This window comes from Erithacus rubecula, assembly GCF_903797595.1.
Source record: "Erithacus rubecula genome assembly, chromosome: 19".
Taxonomy (NCBI): domain Eukaryota; kingdom Metazoa; phylum Chordata; class Aves; order Passeriformes; family Muscicapidae; genus Erithacus; species Erithacus rubecula.
In genome coordinates, this window is record NC_136671.1 from 9,881,106 (window position 1) to 9,900,369 (window position 19,264).

Here is a 19,264-nt window from a genome sequence, read left to right on the forward strand (position 1 = left end):
AGGAGGTGGCTGACAGCTACTGGAAAAGTGTGAAGGACAGTTTGGATTCTTTTTATTTTTATTTTCTCTGCTCTGTAACCCCGCTGTGTGTGATCGCAGATGGCGGGTGAGAAAGCGCCAGAGAAGAAGCCCGGTGAGAAGAAGCCGGCCAAGAAGAAAGCAGGGGGGAAGAAGCCGGCGGAGCAGAAGCCAAGCCAGAAAGCAGCGGGGGACAAGAAGAAGAGGGTGAAGAAGTACCATGCCAGCCGTAACCCCGAGCTGGCCCGCGGCATCGGGAGGTATTCCCGCTCAGCCATGTACGCCAGGAAAGCCCTGTACAAGCGCAAGTACACGGCCCCGGAGACAAAGGTAGGGTGGGGAGCACTGGGGGAGTGATCACCTTTGTGGTGGTGCTTTTGGTTTGAGTTGTGCTGAGTTTTCTTGTTCTTTGCACACAGATAGAGAAGAAGAAGAAAGAAATGCCCCGTGCCACCATCATTAAGCCAGTGGGTGGAGACAAGAATGGAGGCAGCCGGGTGGTTAAAATCCGGAAAATGGTATGGAAAAGCAGCGGGACGCTCGTGGTTTGGTGCAGGGTGATGAGCCTCATGCCTGGGGGGATGTTGGTACCTCAGCTGAGTACAGACCCAGCGTTCTTGGGAAATGGTGATAATTTAGGTGGGAATTCTCTGTCCTGCATGTTGCTGTGCTGAGATGGAAGCACACACAAAATACTCCAAAATATTCGCTGCGTTCCCAAGCACCGTGTGCAGCAGAAATCCTTCAGAAAGCTGAACTTTGGGGAAACGGGGAGAAGCTTTTTGAGAAACTGGTGGTAGAAGGTGCTTGTGCTCTGTTCCCAGCCCAGGTACTACCCCACGGAGGACGTTCCCCGGAAGCTGCTGAGCCATGGCAAGAAGCCGTTCTGCGAGCACAAGCGGCGCCTGCGCGCGTCCATCACCCCCGGCACGGTGCTGATCCTGCTCACCGGCCGGCACCGCGGCAAGGTGGGCACAGCTGCTGGCACGGGGTGTGCCAGCACTTCAGGCACCCTGCATGGCACAGCTGGGTGGGCACAGCCGCTGGCATGGGGTGTGCCAGCACTTCAGGCACCCTGCATGGCACAGCTGGGTGGGCACAGCCGCTGGCACGGGGTGTGCTGCCCTTCAGGCACCCTGCATGGCACAGCTGGGTGGGCACAGCTGCTGGCACGGGGTGTGCCAGCACTTCAGACACCCTGCATGGCACAGCTGGGTGGGCACAGCCACTGGCACGGGGTGTGCTGCCCTTCAGGCACCCTGCATGGCACAGCTGGGTGGGCACAGCTGCTGGCACGGGGTGTGCCAGCACTTCAGGCACCCTGCATGGCACAGCAAGGTGGGCACAGCTGCTGGCACGGGGTGTGCCAGCACTTCAGGCACCCTGCATGGCACAGCTGGGTGGGCACAGCCACTGGCACAGGGTGTGCAGCCCTTCAGACACCCTGCATGGCACAGCTCCTGGCATAGGGTGTACCAGCCCTTCAGGCTCCCTGCATGGCACAGCTGAATGGGCACAGCTCCTGGCATGGGGTGTGCAGCCCTTCAGGCACCCTGAATTTCCCAGCTGAATGGGCACAGCTCCTGGCACAGGGTGTACCAGCCCTTCAGACACCCTGCATGGTATAGCTCCTGGCATGGGGTGTGCAGCCCTTCAGACACCCTGCATTTCCCAGTTGATTTCATCTGATCCTGCTCAGCCACTGGGTGTAAATCTGTCTGGGTGTTTTCCTTGTCCAGAGAGGCAGAAGTGAAATATTTGTTAAGTTAAGGTTGTTTTGAGCAGAGCTGGAAGTGAAACAGGCTCAGCCAGTTGCTTGGACAAAATGCAAGTCTTGCTGCAGTGCAGAGTCAGTGCCTGTTTCTGTTGTTCCTGCAGAGACAAAACTTTCTCCTACAGCAGTTACTGCAAAGGAAAAATTAGAGTTTCATTCTTAATTTGATTATCAGGGTAACACTGGATTGTTATATTGGGTTCTCTATTTGTCATCATTTCATCCATCTTTATCACCAACACAACTGATGTCCTTTATTTTCTAGAATTCCCTGTCTTTGGTGTCTTTGATTCCATAAAGAATGCTATCAGAGAAGGAAACCTTGACCTAGAAGGAACAAAACACAGTGGAGGGATGGCTCTGACAGTGGGATGTTTGGGGTCCTTGTGGTGTTTATTCAATTCCTGCCTGTAACTCATACAAAGGATTTGGGTGCTGGGATGGCTTTTGCCATCCTGTAGGATGGGAGAAGAATAAAACTGGATTAATTCAGCTTTGAGTGATAAAGCTCATGGAGAGTCACTCTCAGTTGGAGAGGAGGTACCTGCAAGTGCTGCAGCTTGGATCACAAGGTGGCACAGCTCCACACCTGGAGCACTGTCAGTGCTGGTACCAGTAAAGAGACACAATCCCAGTTTGGCTGTGGTATGGGAGCACTGGGACCTGAGGATTGATGTCCTGTCTCATTTCTTTCCAGCGTGTTGTGTTCCTGAAGCAGCTTGATACTGGCCTTCTGCTTGTTACAGGTAAAAACCTTTATTTAAACATTACTTTTGGGGGTTTTTAAGTTGAAGTTTGTTTCTGGGGTCAGTAGCATAACAGATCTGCATGTGTTTGGTTTGGAACATCAGTGGGGAATCACATTTTGTGGTGGAGTCACCACCCCTGGAGGTGTCCAAGGAACAACTGAATGTGGCACTCAATGCTCTGCTTTAGTTGACAAGGTGCTGGTCAGTCAAAACTTGGACTTGATGATCTTGGAGGTCTTTTCCAACCTTAATAATTCTGTCATTTGTGACTTTGCAGGGAGGTGGAGGGGAGATAATTAAGCTTCAGTATCTGACTACCTGGAAGAGCTTGGGAAGGACATTTTTGTATATCTAGAAGGTTTTGACATTTTAGTTGTAGGCAGCTCTGAAAGAACTGGCCATCACACAGACTAGAGAAATTCAGCTTCAGGGCAGTATTTTTCACCAGAAAATCTGACCTTGTTCTCTCTTGTCTTTTCTGCCTTCAGGCCCCCTGGCTGTCAACCGTGTTCCTCTGCGCAGGGCCCACCAGAAATTCGTTATTGCCACCTCCACAAAGGTGGATCTCACTGGGGTGAAAATTCCCAAACATCTCACTGATTCCTACTTCAAGAAGAAGAGGCTGAGGAAGCCCAAGCATCAGGAAGGAGAGATCTTTGACACTGAGAAAGAAGTAAGGGACAAGGGTGGTTCCTTTTCAATGCTCCAGGGTAGGCTGGAAAGGGGGAATTAGCAGGAAAAAAAATTTTAAGTGGTCATTAATAAAGTGAGGTGATGGCTTTAAAACAAGGCACTCCCTTTAAATTTGGGGATTTTTATCAGAGGAGGAGGAGCTATTACTCCAGTTAAATATCTTTTTTGACCAAAAAATGCTTTCAAGTAGTGCTTCAATGCTCCACCACCTTCCTATTCTTAACAACAAACGGGGGAAACATTTCTTCAAAACCCCCAAACTCATTGTTTGCCCTGAGTTGCCTCCTGTCTGTAAATGCCTGTGCAGCTGCTGCCAGGCTCTGAGTGTTGCTCTTTGTGCTTTGCAGAAGTACGAGCTGACGGAGCAGCGCAAGGCAGACCAGAAGGCCGTGGATTCCCAGATCCTGGCAAAGATCAAGAAGGTGCCTCAGCTCCGGGGCTACCTGCGTTCAACATTCTCTCTCTCAAATGGAGTTTATCCTCATAAATTGGTGTTTTGAGCCTTCTGGATGCACCACATTAAACTCCAAGGGAAAAAAAAAACAAGGGTTTGTGGTGTGTTCATTGCACGGCTCTTGTGGTGTTTGTTGCTGTGGGGTGAAATTATTGTAGGTGGGGAGGAGAATTTGGAGTGTGCAGAGTTTGGGGTGGGGTTATGGCTTTGGTCTGGTTTTGTGGTGGTTGTTGGATTTCTTGAACTATTTAGCATAAGCAGGAATTCAGCTTTCTTAACTGAGCAAGTTGGGGGAAGGAGTCCTGAACAGATTTTTCTTTAGGAATAGCAGCTAACGCCAGGCAGACACAGTGCAGGATAAAATCTGGATAAAACATGTCTGTGCTGAACCTCAGCAAATAAATTTTTAGAGGTATTTCAGGAGCTATGATTTGATTTTGAAGTGGAAATGCTGGGAATACTCCACAGTTCTGCAGGGGAAAAGGTATCTGAAAGTGAGTGGAGGTTAGTGCTGTGTTGAACTCAGCAGAAATCAATGCTCTTACACAAACCAGGCATGTACAGTTCACCAAGTCTGGCACTCTGGAGCTCTTCCTTAGCCAGACTTCTGCAGGAATCCAGGTTTATGTAACTGCACCATCTGTCTGCCCAGTAATTCTGAGCTGAGGTAGCCAACAGGGTTAGACTTGATGAGAAAAAGAGATTCCATCAAATTCATCCAGGCTCCATGAAAATGGGATAGGAAAGAGAGCAACACAGCCCTCCCTGAGGTGGAAGCCATGCTCAGTGGGGAAGAGGAATTGGGCCTGGGGTGCTCCAGAGGCAGTGAAGGAACTTGGACACCTGTGGAGTACATGGTTAGCTCCAAGGGGCTTGGGACAAGGCCTGGACTGACAGGACACAGGGAATGGCTTTGCTCTGCCAGGGGAAGGCTTAGATGGGATAGAGGGAAGGAATCCTTCCCTCTGAGGGTGGGGAGGCACAGGCTGCCCCTGGATCCCTGAAAGTGTCCAAGGCCAGGCTGGACAGGGCTTGGAGCACTGTGGGGTGGTGGAAGTGGCAGGGATTGGCAAGGTCCCTTCCAAGGCAAACCAACCTGGAATTCTCTGAAGTATCAGCAGAGGGAGGCAGTGAGCTGGCTGTGTCCCATGCAGAATTCCTGGCCTGCCTGGGAGGTGTTTCTTGCTCTGTGCTGTGTTCTGCTCTGTGTTCTTTATTTTCCCTGCCATTGGATTTTTGTCTGTGATTGGTTACATCTCTTGTGTGTGGTTTGCTGGATAATGGGATTAGTCAGAGGTTTTTAATTTAAAGAGAGTTCTCCCTGGAGTTCTGGGAATGGTTTGTTGACATAAATCAGCACAGTTGTACACATCTCCCTGCTATTCCTAAGGTAGGTCTAGGAAAAACCTTAATCAAATATGCTTAGAAAATTCACATAAATTAAAACTTGTCTGTGGGAACACTGAAATGGGGAAATCCCCATGTAGCAAGGAGAATCAGAAGAGTTTGTGTGAGCACCTGGTATTGTAGTCTGCAACCCCAAATTCAGTCACACACTTGTGCTCTTAAGGGAAAACTTCAGGGCATTAATGCTCCAGTCATTCCCTTTCCTCTGGGAGTGGGAAGTTGCAAAAACAAAATAGCCCCAAAAACAGTGGGGTGTGGAGATCAAGGGTGTTCTCTAGAATTCCTGGTTGCTCTGACACATTCCTGCTTTGTGGATCAGGAGGCAGCTGGAACCATTGACCTTGTTTGCTGGGAGGGGAGGCTTTGTCTGCCTGTGTGCTGTCAGGAAGTGATTTGGAAATGGGAATTGGTTATTAACAGGTGCTGGTCTGGAGCAGTGGCCTCAAGTGCTGCCATTGCCCTGTTCCTGTCACCTGTGTGATGAGGTGGTGACACACCCTGCAAGGTGGGGAGGAATCTCTGCTCCTGTCAATCCCTGAGCTGAGTCACTGGCCCAGCTGGATGCCAGTGTCACACCAAGGGATGTGGGAGCAGGGGAAACTAGAACATCAAATCCTGATGTTCCTTCCCGAGGCTGAGCAGCTCCTCAGGCTTTGCTGCAGGAAATGGAGATGGCAAACCCCTCATATTCCCTAAGGAGAGGCAGCCAGTGCTCAGCTGTGATGTGTCTGTCTCCAGCCTCCCAAATATTTTCCCTGAGTTCTCTGACATCTGCCTCCTTTGAAAAGCTGGGATGGAAAACAGGAAAAACGAGGCCTGTGCAGGTGACCAGCACAGAGGGATTTTTTAATCCAGCCAATGCTGGGCCCTACCTGAGCACAACTTGCAGCACATAAAGAGCCTTTGTGTGTGTTCTGGCTGTCCCCAGCATTTCCCATTCCCAGCATGTGAACAGTTCTGCAGCTGGCCAAGCTGAGTCACTGCTTTTTCCTGGGCAGCCCCCACAGAAGGAGCCAGAGACATCCAAAGCCTCCATCACCCAATGAAAAGTGCTGGAGATGTGCAGCTCCAAAAATAGTGACAGCCTCAACCACAGCAGCACTTCATTAGCATCAAATGTGCTCTTTGCTTCAGCTGCCTAATAAAGTGATATGTAATTATAATACAGCATCCTTTGGAGAGGAAAGAGAGAGGGATGTTGGCTTTCCCAGGGAATTGATAATAAGATGTGATGCCTTGTTACCTCCAGGCACCTTTTTTTACCTGTCAGCTGTGCAGTGACCTGGTGGCTGCAGTTCCAGCCCAGTGAGGCTCTGTCCAGCTGCCAGAATGGGCAGAGGGGTCAGGGAGGCAGCCACTGCCTTTGCCTCTGGAGTGAGAATCCTTCTGGGACCAGGATCCTCAGGAGAAACTGAGGCTGATCTGCAAGACAAAGTCCTTTCCAGTGCCAGGTTTGTAGAGACCTGTGCCATTTCAGCTGTGACACTCTCAGGTTTAACCTTAATTAAGAGAGGATGCTCTGCCTGGAGTGTGAAGATGCTTTTATGGGACTCCCACACCTTTTGGGGAAAGTGGTGAGGAAAATTTGCCAAATTCCCAGATGTCCAGGGACTGGCTGGGCTGTAGGATGTACCTTGTCCTGAAGGAATGACTGAACCTTTTTCTCCCAGCAAATTTTCACCTGATCCCTGCCCTCCCTCTCCTCAGAGTTCAGAACTGTTGCAAAGAAATTCACAGTGGATGTCCCCATGAGCTCAATAAAGAATATTCAAATAAATGCCAATCCTATGGATACACCATGAAGAACTCCTGCTCCTGTCCTGGTTTGGGAGGAGGAACTGAAGTTCCCAGCCACTATTTACCTGTTAATTGGATTCCTCCAGTTCTGCATTGCAGTCTGCACTGAGCACTTGACAACTCATTGCTTAAGCAATTAGAGCAATTAAATCCTTATTTTTATAAGGATCTTATTCATAATAGTGCTTGTTATGTTTTGTTCTGGAAGCCACTGGTTGAGCAAAGCCAGGCAGTCCAGAGTCACTGCAGAGGGTGGGTCTGGGGTGGTTGCATGTGGAATTTGACATGGGTGCCACACAGCAACCAGGACATTTTTCTTTATTTAGTTACTTTTTAATCATTTGTTTGTTGTTTGGGGTGTTTAGATGAGAGCAGTCTTAACCCTCTCCCAGATATCAGTCAAAAAAACCCATTTTTGTCAGCTGGCTGGCTTTTTTTTTGCTCACTTTATCTTTATTTCCCCCCATTATTTCACTGTTTATCTCTGGGGAAATGACTTTGCATGATGGATTGCACACTGAGCCAGAACATTCTCTGACCTAAGCATGGTTCACACTCCATCAGACATAAACACTTATTAGTTGTAATAGTGATGAGGAGAGAGGAAGCACAGTAGTCAAAATAAGACTTGAGATGAAAGAAATTCAATGTTTTTTCCTCAGCAATATTGATTTTTCTGTGTGATCCTGAGCAAGTCACTTATTTTCAGAGAGAGGTCTGTGCTCACATACTGCAGAAAGCAGAAATACTTTCTCATGTCTGGTCTCAAGAAGTGTTTTCAACTTCAGAAAATGGAACATTTCTGTCCATTTTCTGAAGTACATAAAAGAATAAGCAGTCTCTGCTTGCCTGACACTGAGAGGGGACCTGATCCATTAATCTGATCTTGTTCTATGAGATCATCTCAACATTTCAGACTAAAAAATACAAAAGTTGTGCTGTGTTGAAGACTGGCACAGGTAACACAAAGAATAAATGTTCTCATTGTCCTATTTATCAGTTTTAATGATATTTTTTGCAGAATTTAGGCTGTTTTATTTGTACAGGGCAGCAGAGCTCAAAGATTCAGAGACTCTGGAGCCACTGGGAGTTTTTGCAGTTGCTCAATTAGCAATTCCTGGTGCTTTGCCTGCAGATTGCTTTTAATGATGATCATAACCAGCCTCTCTTCTTTTTTTTTTTTTACATCTGCTGAGCACTTTGGCCTTGTGACACCCAGCACAGGTCAAAAAACTGCCATGAGAACACCAAGAAACCACACAAAGGTAAAATAATTTCTGCAACCCATTGGAACAATCCAGTGGGATGCAGAGAAACACAGCAAGGAGGACAAGGCTCTAAATCTCATGAAGAAAATAAAGTTTAAACCAGAAGCAATTTCATCTTCATCTATTTTGTCAGTCCTAGTGACTGACTGATGCCTTAGGATGTAATTGTTTTTAAAATTAAGGTTTTCAAGTATTAACATGTGCTGGGTATGGGATCCTATTGTTCAAAATGGCCATTTTGACAAGAGGAAATTAAACCCAAGATAAAATGTACAAAAGCAGTCCTTGGTTCACAAGGGAGGAAGGACATTTTTCAGAATAAGGCCCAAAAAAAGAGTGATGCACCCTCAAAATGATGGCCCCATTCCAATTTCTGATGAGACCATCCTGCTGAGCAGAAAGAAAAACCTCTTTTGTGGAATTTCATAGAAATTTGTGGGGAATCATAATTCTTCCTTCAAGGAAACACAAAAAAAAAAAAAAAAAAAAAAAAGCTGACCAGATGTCCCTGTGGAATCAGGGAACTGAAAGCACATGGCAGAGCTCCTTGCACAGCACATCATCCACATGGCTTCCCTGGGGCCTGACAAAGAGCAAAAAGGCCACTGGAAACCTGAAGCTTTGTGTTTGTGGAAGAGAAAAAAGCCAAACACATGCTCAGAGCAAGAGCACAGAGGGAGAAAAAGGAAAACTGCTTTTTGAGGCTGCTGATGCAAGGGAAACTTCAAGAGCATTGGGATTTTTTTTTTTGTTCAAATCCTGGCTTTGGTCAAAGCACTGAGCATAAAAATGTGTGGTTTATTTAATCCAACACTCCAGGAAAGACTTGCCTGCTTTGTAATTAAACAGAACTTCATCAAGGCAATGTCTCACATCATTCTGTAACTGCCTTTAACACAGACAACCCATTAATCCCCAAACTGCCTGACAGCTTGAATAAAAAATAGAATTAAAATAATCCAAATAACAGCACAAATTGTGTGGTTTGGGCTCCCTTGAAATAACTGCTGATTTCACAAGTGCTTGAGAAGGGTGTCCCAGTGTGAGCCAGGCAGTGCAGCTGCTCCTGGGGATTTATAATTCTCATTAGAATTTCTATCACTCTTCCCATCCTGTCACCCTGAGCTTCAACTTTTCATGTCATTCAATTGCCACCACCCCAAGCCTGGGCAGACTGGATAATCAAGTCTAAAAAATGGCTTTTTGATGTGTTTGTCAGGCCCAATCAAGAGCCACATGATAGGAGAATGGAGCACAGCACACAAAATGTGGTCCCTGTGCTGCAGGAGGAGGGCTGGGCTGATGTCACCTCTCTGGGAAATGATAATCTCATGAAAAGGGTGATGCTGGTGACTGACAGCACTGCTCTGGTTCTCCTGTTGATTAATTGATTGTTTGTGGGGTTATTTTAGTTGAAGTTTAGTTCCTCCTGGTTCTCTGTAGGCTGCTTGGGATGTTCTTTTTAAAGAAACACTGTGCTGTTGTTAAGCATAAAGTGAAGGTTTATAAAACAATTCCTATTCCCTGTCAGGAGCAGGATTTTATAAGCACAGGACATTCCACTGCAGCACCATAAACTCACCTCTACCACATCACAAAGGAAAAAATTCTGCCTGTAGCAGCATGAAAAGATTTTCAACCATCCTGGCTTCACCCAGGGACCAGTCCAGCCTAAATGTGGAATGATGAATTATTTGGCCTTTCCTGGTTTGTGCCATCTGGCTGGGAGGAAAATAGGGAAAAATAGGTGAGTCAGAGAGAGCATAAAAGGAGTGCACCTCTCACATAAATCAGCATCATCCCAAACCACAGCACACATCTCCAGCCTCTTCTGTTGGTTTCCCTCATATTTATATCCTGTCAGCTTTTTCACTCACTGGGACTTTATTGTATAACAGTTATTATTCTTCTTTTAAAAGCAGATTTTTGGCTGGAAATGGAGGAAAGAGACACTGGAAAGAGCAAGAGGAATGCTGCAAGAAAGAGAGGAGAGGGAGGAAGGCTCCATGGGAAGAGCACCTTTGGAGATGGGGGCACTTAGAGCTGCAAGACAGCACCACACAGAGAGCAAAATTGCTCTTCCCAGAGGAAAACCATTCCACTTATTCCACTTTGCACAGCTTGGCTTCAGTTCTCAATTAGTGGCTTTCAGTTTTAGCTTTGTTTTGAATGCCTGTCACCACTGAAGAGAAAATCAGCACAGGCTGACATTTGCTCAGGCCAGGGATTCACTGCCCTGCCTTCCTCTGTCAGGAAAAAGGGTTGGTAGTGCTGAATGTCAGTGCAAAGCTGCTAATTAGGATTGCACACTTTTGGATATGATATATGAATTACAAGTAAAAGACAAAGATGATGAAAATTCAAACCTCACCTCATTTCAAATCCTGTTTTCTCTCTTTTCTTTGGTGTCCTGGTGGTTCAGACTCTCCAGGGACACCTTCCACTATCCCAGGTTGCTCCAAGCCCTCTCCAACATGGCCCTGGACAAGGAAAATTTCCCAAAATGTATTTTCCCCCTGGAATGTTACACTGCAAATGTCAACATTTCAGTTTTCTATTCTGATTAGGATTGAACATTTTAAATAAATATTCTGTGCAGCTGTACCCAGATCTCAGCTTTGACCAATGAGTGCATGGAGCTGTCCAGGTGAGGAGAGAGAACTTTCCCAGGGATATCAATTCTGGAATTTCCCCTGTGTTTGAACCAATCCCTGTTTGAGGGAATCTCTCAAACACAGGGATTACAGGATTAGGATTTCAACCAACTCACTTGGGAAATTAGAGAAAATTTTTGAATTACAAACGTAGACACTCAAATTATTTCTTGACAGGCTAAGAGAAAACCAGTTTATGATATTTTAAAATCTATTTTAAAACCCTTTCCAAAGGTTTTAAATAAAACTTCAAGTAAAAGATGGGGTAAATCTGAAACCTGAGATTCCACCTTGTCCCATTTATATGTTTACAATATTGAGCAGATTATTTTACCAGATTCTTTTTTTCATTTATTTATCCCTCATGTTACTGCACCAGTTTTCAGAGAGGTTGGATTTTAAAACAGCACAGAATAGCTGTATTTAAACCTACCTATTTTTGGATAGTAATAATGAGTCTTCTGAGACATTTGACATTCAGAAATTCAGGACAACCACTCAGGGATCTGCTCAGCTCCCAACCACTCTTCCTCATTGATGGGCAGAATTTAGGTACTTCCAGAAAAGGCTAGTTGAGTAAAAAAATGAAACCTGAGATTTGGGAGAGCACTGTTAAATGCCAGCACCTCAAGGGAGCAGGAAATCCCAGAGAAAAGATGAGGTTTCCAACTTTCCAAGTTTGAAAGGACAGGAATTATTTAGTGCAGAGATGGTGGGGAGGAGGTCACAGCCCTCATGGGTGAAGACAACAGGAGAGGGAAGAAAGAAACTGTTCTGTGTCTGCAACAGCTGGAAATGTAAATGGAAAAGGTTAAATTGCACTAGCACAGGTCCAGTTCTGAGTCAGGAAACTCCCCAAAGGTAAAGATAATTCAGTAGTGCAAGAGGCTGAACAGAGAAGCTGTGGCTGCTCCATCCCTGGGAGTTTCCAAGGCCAGGCTGGATGGAGCTTGGAGCCATCTGGGATCATGGAAGGTGCCCCTGCCCCTGGCAGGGGGTGGAATGGGATGAGCTTTAAAGTCCCTTCTTACCCAAACCATCCCAGGGTTCCCAGATTCTGTGATTCCATAATTTACATTTGTTTCCTGTCCAATTTAAGTAAGGCCACATTTGCAAGGTACTGATTCATACTCATGTTGCCTATACCCTTATTCATTTTAATAAAAATATCTATTTGTTCTTCCTTCCTCAAGCCCACCTTGCAATCTTCTCCAATTATTGCTCTTCTAAATGAGAAAAAATGTTAATTTTCCCCTTTGTAATTAAAACACATTTTGGAGGTTTGGATTTATTTTATTTCACTGTCTAGTTTCTTCCTTCTCCTCTGTCAAACACTAATTTTTTTTCCACTTCAGTCCTTTCTAAGATTTACTTGGAGAAACTGTATTTTTTAATCCTAGATAATGTGCCAAGAAATGCCAGTATTCCTTGGGTAGTGGCTTTATTAATGATGGCATTTGGGCTCCCTAAATAACAAGTACCAGGCAGAGGAGCCAGGATTCAGGGTCTGCAAATCTGGTTAGTGCAGACCACATAAAAATAGAAATTTGTTTTTCTTTTTCACACATTTCTTAGTGCCACAATGGTCACTGAAAGTGTCATTTCTAAATGAACAGAAAGATGCACAGCAAAGCCTTGGGATGAAAAGAGTTCTCCCCACACATAATAGCTGTTAATGTAAAATTAAACTGAAGGGTGAGACAATGTTGCTTTTAATCCCATTACATAATAGGCAAATTTGAAGTAAAAATAGGGAATTTTCATTTGCAGCTCTCAGGAGTGAATTTTTGCCCACAGACCACGAGCATCTTCTGCTAAATCTCAGTATCTGTGATGTCCAGAGAAGCACAAGGACACAGGAGACCTGCACAGGAAGGAGCTGATCCTAAAATCCTGCCACCAGAGGCAGAGGCAACCACAGCAGCTCAGAGAACATTCAACATCTGCTCCAAAAAAGTGGAAAAAATGCAAAATAATAGAAGCAAAAGACTGGTTTTCTGTAGGAGCCTATTTACAAGTTGAAGGTCTTACTCCTTCAGTTTGATTATCTGTGTCACAAAGTTATTCTGGTCTATTTTTTAAGTCTTCCCATAAAGTAGTCCAAGACTTCTTTGTAGTTGCTGCTGTACCCCTCTGACTGCACATTGAAGTTGCAGTGGTTGACATTTGCTGGTGACAGGCAGAACACAAATATGATATTTTTTTCATTTCATTACACAACATTTTCTGCAGCAGATACCAGGCAAACTGCATGGAGTTTGCTGCATCCAGTGCAGCCCCAGTACTGAAAATTCCATGCAGGAAGCAACATCAGCATTCCATGCTGTAAGTTTATAGGTTGTACAACACACTCTTAATTCCTGAATGGCAGGCAATTCAAATAATTTAGGAAATTACATTTACTTGTGATTCTTTTATCTAGCTGCACTGAGGCAGGATAAGGTACATTTCTCAGTTTTATTCCATTGCTTTCATTCAATAACTGCTTTTTAACTTTGAATTGTCAAGTCAATAGAATTTAGAAGAGCTCCAAATAAGCAAATCAATAACTATAAAATGGTGAATATCCCTTCTGTTCAGCTTGGGAAGTCTTCACACAGATGTGGCTGAAAGGGAGACTTCCAAAACATCTGCACAATGTGCAGGTCAGAGCCAAGGAAACTGTTTTCACTGGGGGCAGCTCAGGTTACTTCCCACAAAAACCCACATGGATCAGGATCCTGTGGGAGAAACTGTCACCAGCCCTCAGACAAGGGACAAAGCACAGTCCCTGCCAGGGAATAAATTGGCCACACACCTCCCTCAGTGCCTCACCTGCTGTGGAAGCTTCCAGAGCTTCACTCTCCTCTCCTGGCTCTGAGGCAGCTCCTCAATCCAGTAAAAGGCCTTGGCTGCATCCCAAGGCAGTGGGTTGGATGCACAGCCATCTCAAACAGGGATTCTCCATCTGGGAGCTGCTGTGGCAGCCACATTCCTCTGGGATAAAGCAATCCAGGAGGCCTTGGAAAGAGCACAGGAGAGCTGCAGACAAAGCATTTTCAGCCTGTGAAATATCCCTTTGGAGAACAAGTACATCCAAACCTCTGGAAAACACTGCAAACCCTTTCTGCTGATGTCCTTCACCTTGCTTGTGAAGGGAACATCCCATTTGACTCCCAGCTCTGCTGTTTGTGTTCATTTTGTGCAAGAGACTCCACTAGCACCATGATAGTACCACAAGATCTAAAGATGGAATGCTTTTTTGGTGGAATGTTACTCCCACTAAAATTGCACACACATTTTGTGCTTCTCTCCCTCTATTCCTCTCACGTGTGGATGAATGAAAACAGTGTCAAACTCCCACTCTGGGAACAAAACAATAACACCCATGGCTGTCTCCCTGTTGTGACTAATCCAACTCCAGGAGTTTTTCCCTTGCTCCAAGGAGCCTGGCTTATCTCCCCTGCCAGAACTCAGCTGCCACATCCCACCTGCCATAAAATCTTCCAATCTCAGCATTCCTTCTCTTCTGTCTCCTCCCAGGGCTCCCACAGGAGGATCAGGGTCCATCTGCAGCCGTTGTTCTGTCTGTCACATCTTGACCAAAAATAACAGATGCCCATGAAGCTTCTCCCTCATAAAAAGTTTTGATGGCAGCTCTGCACACTCTCCCTGTTCAAAAATTACTGCAGCACAGAGACAAATAATATCTATTTCTAGAATGAAACCAAGCCTGCAGATTCTTCTACTCTCAGTCTATGAATAGCAGGGATGTCCTACCAAACAGTGCACAGAGCTATCACACAGATCTCTAAATTACTGCTTGTTTGAACTTACCTGAACCCTGTGTCAATTGAACTGGCCTCAAAAACAAGCTACACAATGGTGTGAGTGCTCACACTGCTGAATCAGGGCTACAAAAGGGCTTTGCATGCATCCTATGTTGAGTGGTCATCCATTACATGGAAAAAAAATTCCTCTTCCCAATCAGATATAATAGGATATAAAGCACTGGTGGTAGATTTCGTTTTACTCCAGCTCTGAATAAGCTTTTCCTGCAATAGCACAGCACATTTGTTATAATGCAACAATATGTTAAATAATTTAATCTGATCAAACAGGTAAATAAATGCATAGAGCTCTATCTCTGCTCAGTTGTGCACAGTCACTGTTCCACGAAAAGCAGACTTGCAATGGGAATCCCCACAGTAATTATCCACTAAAACTCTTTAACATTTATCACCACATCTCTCTCATTAACATTTGTCTCAGCAGCTCGTCCTTTGCTGAACATCCAGGTACAGCTGCCTGTGACACTTTGTGCCTCTGAACGGGCTCAGGGTGAGCTCTGAGGGAACTGGGGGTGAAATTAGGCTGAGAAAGAAGGATCACTTTTTCTTTGGAACCCTTTTTTTCCACACATATTGAGGTGTTGCCACCCTTTTGCTTTACACCCTCTGGAATCCGTAAATCCAGAGGCACATATTTTAAGGGACATACCTGTTTGCTCATGAGTCCTTTGGGAAAAGCTTCTTGAGAGGGGACAGGATTCCTGCCAGAGGGTGACGAGGGGAAGGGACAAAAGGAAATCTTTGTGAGGGGACAGACAAAACAGGGCTGAGCAGAGGGGAAACAACCTGAGGGGAAGGTGAGGGACTAAGAGGGATCAGTCCTGGAGGGAAATTAGGAGTTCCAGAGGGGCCCAGTAAATCAAACCAAGAGGATTCAGAGGAAAACTGAGGCGAACAGCACTGAGAGAGCAACACTCCGGACAAAGGGCGGTGGGAGGTGAAGGAGTGTGGGAGCGGCCAATTCATGAGGGTGAGACCCCGAGGCAGTGCCAGGGCAGTGGGGTGAGGCCTTGAGGGGCTGAGGGGAGCAATCCCTGAGGGGAGAACACCCGGTGAGGGTGATCCGCTGCCCACGATGGGCGTGAGGCGCTGAGGGGAGAACACCGGGGCTGCCACGATGAGGGTAACGCGCTGAGGGCAGCGCACCCGGGGCGGTTTATGCGCTCCCCGCCGTGCGGACGATCCGCTCTCCCTGGCGCGGGTGAGGCGCTGAGGAGCGGAATGAGTGGGGTGAAGCTCTGAGGGGAGCGCTCCCGGTGCGGGTGTTACACGGTGCGGACGATTCGCTGTGCCCGGTGCGGATGAAGCACTAAGGGAGCCACACGCGGTGCGCATGAAGCACTGAGCGGAGCCACACGCGGCGCCGCCGGTGCGGGCGGAGCGGCGGGAGCGGCCCGGGGGCGGAGCTCCGCGCTGGGGGCGTGTCCCGGCGCTGGGGGCGGGGCCCCGCGGGCTGGGAGGGGGCCGGGTGTATTGTTCCCCGCGCGGTGCATGCCGGGCCCGCCTCAGCCCCCAACATGGCGTCGCGCTGTCAGCGGTGTGTGTGAGGCGGACGCGGGACGCGGGGCTGCGGGCGGGCACGGCGGCTCCCGGAGCTCCCCGGAGCGCCGCCGCCGCGGTGGCAACGCGCCGCTCCTCGCTGCTGCCCGCCGCGCCCCGGCTGTCCGGCGCTCAGGCCGCTGGGGACGCGCCTGCCCCCGCCCTGCCCCCGCCATGGGCGGGTAGCGGGACCCGCCTCGCCTCAGCCCTGCGGAGCCCCCCCGCCCTCCGCGCCATGGGGTCCCCGGCGGCCGCTTCGGCGGCCGCGGCCACCGACTCGGCGCAGTGGCTGTCGGTGAAGGAGGAGACCATCTTCCTGCACGACGGGCTGATCCGGGTCACCGACCTGGCCGAGCTGCCCAGCGAGATCATTGGGGTGGCCGAGCCCGGCGACACCGAGCTGGAGGTGAGGCGGCCCCCGAGCGGAGGGGAGGGACGGGGCAGGGCCAGGCGCCGAGCGGGAGGATGCCCTCGGGAGAGGGGCACGGTGGCAGCGGAGGCCTGAGGCGAGGAGGACGGGGGATGGGAGATGGGGGTGCAGGGAGGATGACGAGGGGAGGATGGGGGGCCGGGATGGAGGATGCTGGATGCGGATGCCGCCCGAGGGATCTGGAGTCCGGAGCCAGCCGCTGTCGAGGCGTTCTGTTTGTTTTGAGTCAATCTAGTTTATTTCAGATAATAATGAAAGTGGAGCTGGGCAGGAGGATGGTGAGGTGCTGATGTAAATGGAGGGTGAACTATTGGTGCGTCCTCCTTGTTTTGAATCCGTAAGGTTTGGAAATCAGAGCCGCGCTCACGGATTTCAGCCTTTGGCCCGTTTATTTTTATTGAAGGTTTTGTGTTTTCTTGCTGTTACTTTTAAACGGCTTGTAATTCGACATGCTCAAGGGTGCCCGGGTGTTTCATTCAGCTGTTGACAGTGATCGTTCTTAAAGAACCAGGAGGGCAGCCCGGATTTTCATCCCAGCGTTTTCCCTTCCCAGAGCTGCCCGTGGTGTTGGCTGCAGGCGGGCGGTGCAGCTGTTTTATCTTAGGAGGAGCCGCTGAAGGACTGAATGTCACGGATTATAGGTTGTATCTGTTTTGTAGACTACATTTTTTTTTTTTTTTTTTTCCCCCTGTGTGCCTCCCTTCTCCTCTTTCACCCCACCCTCCTCCCCAGCAGTGTGGCTCGCAATGACACAGGGGCTTTGTCACTGAAGCTGATAGGGGAAGGTCCAGCCCGAGCTTTATCTCAGGGCTCTGTTTGCTCCCAGGCATTTTAGGCTAAAAAAGCTCTTTTAGTGAGGCTTTAGCTGCTGTCTGAAGAACGCAGGAGCAGTCCTGACAACATCATTGTTCATCGAGTGATGTGGAATCTTTATGGGCTTTGGGGAAACTTCCCTCACCTTATCTAAGGAAAGATATTTTCTGCAGAGTGTACATTTTCTGTCCTGTGTGTTGGGACACTGGGGAATGGCATGGGAAAATCAGCTGCTCCCATGAAATGGATGTTGGCAAATATCACATGAACAGGAAAAGGGAAATTTTTTTAAGGTGGCTGATTTATCTCTGTTGTGTATAAACATGAAATGATTCTCTCTTGTGATCAGAATTGCTCTGGCGTTCAGTGCAGCTTGGATGCAAGAAAATATTTTGATTCCATGGCATACTTCTAGAAGCAGCATTGAGTTTAAAAGCTGTGCTAGGAAAAATAATGTGCTCCCACAGCATTTTTCATCTTATATCATAAGAAAGGAGGATATCCTTTAAAAAACAAACAAGACTTTATTTTAAGATCTTGCCAGCCAGGCCAGAAGTGTGTTCCAGCCTGAAACTTGACACACAGCTTCACTTGAAAAACACTTCAGCTCAGGAGAATTTTTTGTTAGTGTTAGGAATGTTCTAAAACTCCAATTGTTTGGGAGAGATAGGAATGGAATTGGTGCTACTGTGTCTTGTGCTTTATGACATTTATTATAACAAGTGTTGCAGCAATCCAGTGCCTCTGATTCATATAATTTCTCCTGCTCCAGAGATTCTTTTCCTGTTGTTTGTGTTTGCAGTGCAAAACTTTTAAATAAATAATTAAATACGATTTTTGCTGTGGTGCTTATTTTTGATAAGTACTGATTTTAACTTCTTCTGTTGTTTATTCTTAAGTCACAGCTTATTAAACCTTTTATTTCCATTCACTCTTAGAATTGATGATCACAAGTGATCAGTTTGTTTTTCAGATATCTGCAAATTGGTTTAGAGTTTGGTAGTGAGGGAGGGGTTGAAAAATGAAATTTCACGTGGTGCCAATGTTTAATATTTAGCTTGTATTTTCTCTACCTTTTTTAATGCTGTTTTTATTTAACTAAGGGCTACTTTGGTGATGTGGAATGGCTTTGAGGAGCCATTTTGTGGAAATAGGTGCACACATCTGATTGAAGTGTGGCCATGCAATCGACTGCTACACAAGAGCTCATTTACACTCTTTCTACTCCTACTTGCAGTGTAATAAATATCTTTGAAAATGGTCCAAACACAAATCTCTTGGGATGTGCTATTGGCCAAGGGTAGGAGATGCTGCAGCTGCTGCTTTGATTAGGAAATTTCTTTAATTCACTTCTTATGCTTCATCAGTGGTGGTCAGAAGCCTGGCTGAATTTCTGAGCTGAAGTGCTTAATTAAAAATGTATAATGTTTAATACTTTAATGGATTTTTTTTTGGGTGGAGAAGTATCATTCTGGTCTGTTTTGCTTAAATATCCCTTTAAAGAGTGTATTGGTGACTAATATCAGTGTGTTTGGATGTGTTTCCTTTGTCCTTCTGTTGAAAGGTTCTGTCTATTTATAAAAAGAAAAGCAGAGGAAAAAATGTTACAGTGCTGGTGTTGTGCCAAAAAAAGGCTTATGAAAACTTATTTTGTTATTTTGACACCCATGCAGCTTTGATTTTAACTTTTTGTGTGGTTGTATACACTTGTATTTATACATGTATATTTTAGTGGTATGTTGCAGAGAAGATGAAGGCTCTTGTAACTTTTTCTAGGAGTATGTTGAGTTTTAAAGGGTGTGGAGGTTTTTGCTCTGTTTTTATTTTTTCTGTGATGA

General features: G+C 46.7%; 2 protein-coding genes and 1 long non-coding RNA gene across 6 annotated transcripts in view; 2 read left to right on the forward strand and 1 right to left on the reverse strand.

Moving 5' to 3' along the window:
• The first annotated feature begins 63 nt into the window (after positions 1 to 63).
• On the forward strand, positions 64 to 3,780 carry RPL6 (ribosomal protein L6). Its single transcript, XM_079322586.1, has 6 exons — positions 64 to 348; positions 438 to 536; positions 843 to 986; positions 2,490 to 2,538; positions 3,030 to 3,214; positions 3,582 to 3,780. Exons 1-6 carry the CDS (start codon positions 100 to 102, stop codon positions 3,732 to 3,734), a joined length of 879 nt encoding a protein of 292 aa, XP_079178712.1. The 5' UTR covers positions 64 to 99; the 3' UTR covers positions 3,735 to 3,780.
• A 6,341-nt stretch (positions 3,781 to 10,121) lies between these two features.
• Positions 10,122 to 13,994, reverse strand: LOC306810417. Its single transcript, XR_013776458.1, has 3 exons — positions 13,629 to 13,994; positions 11,248 to 11,594; positions 10,122 to 10,640 (listed from the first exon to the last, which is right to left on the reverse strand). It is a non-coding gene; the product is annotated as an uncharacterized lncRNA (long non-coding RNA).
• Positions 13,995 to 16,122: 2,128 nt separating this feature from the next.
• The window catches only part of HECTD4 (HECT domain E3 ubiquitin protein ligase 4), a 66,558-nt gene continuing 63,416 nt past the window's right edge, over positions 16,123 to 19,264 (forward strand). For 3 of the 4 annotated variants that reach the window (XM_079322497.1, XM_079322498.1, XM_079322499.1), the window contains exon 1: positions 16,124 to 16,589. In XM_079322497.1, coding sequence (XP_079178623.1) covers positions 16,419 to 16,589 — 171 coding nt within the window. In that variant the 5' untranslated portion in view covers positions 16,124 to 16,418. Of the gene's footprint in view, positions 16,590 to 19,264 lie in introns of all 4 variants that reach the window. The other variant, XM_079322496.1, reaches the window with a different exon arrangement.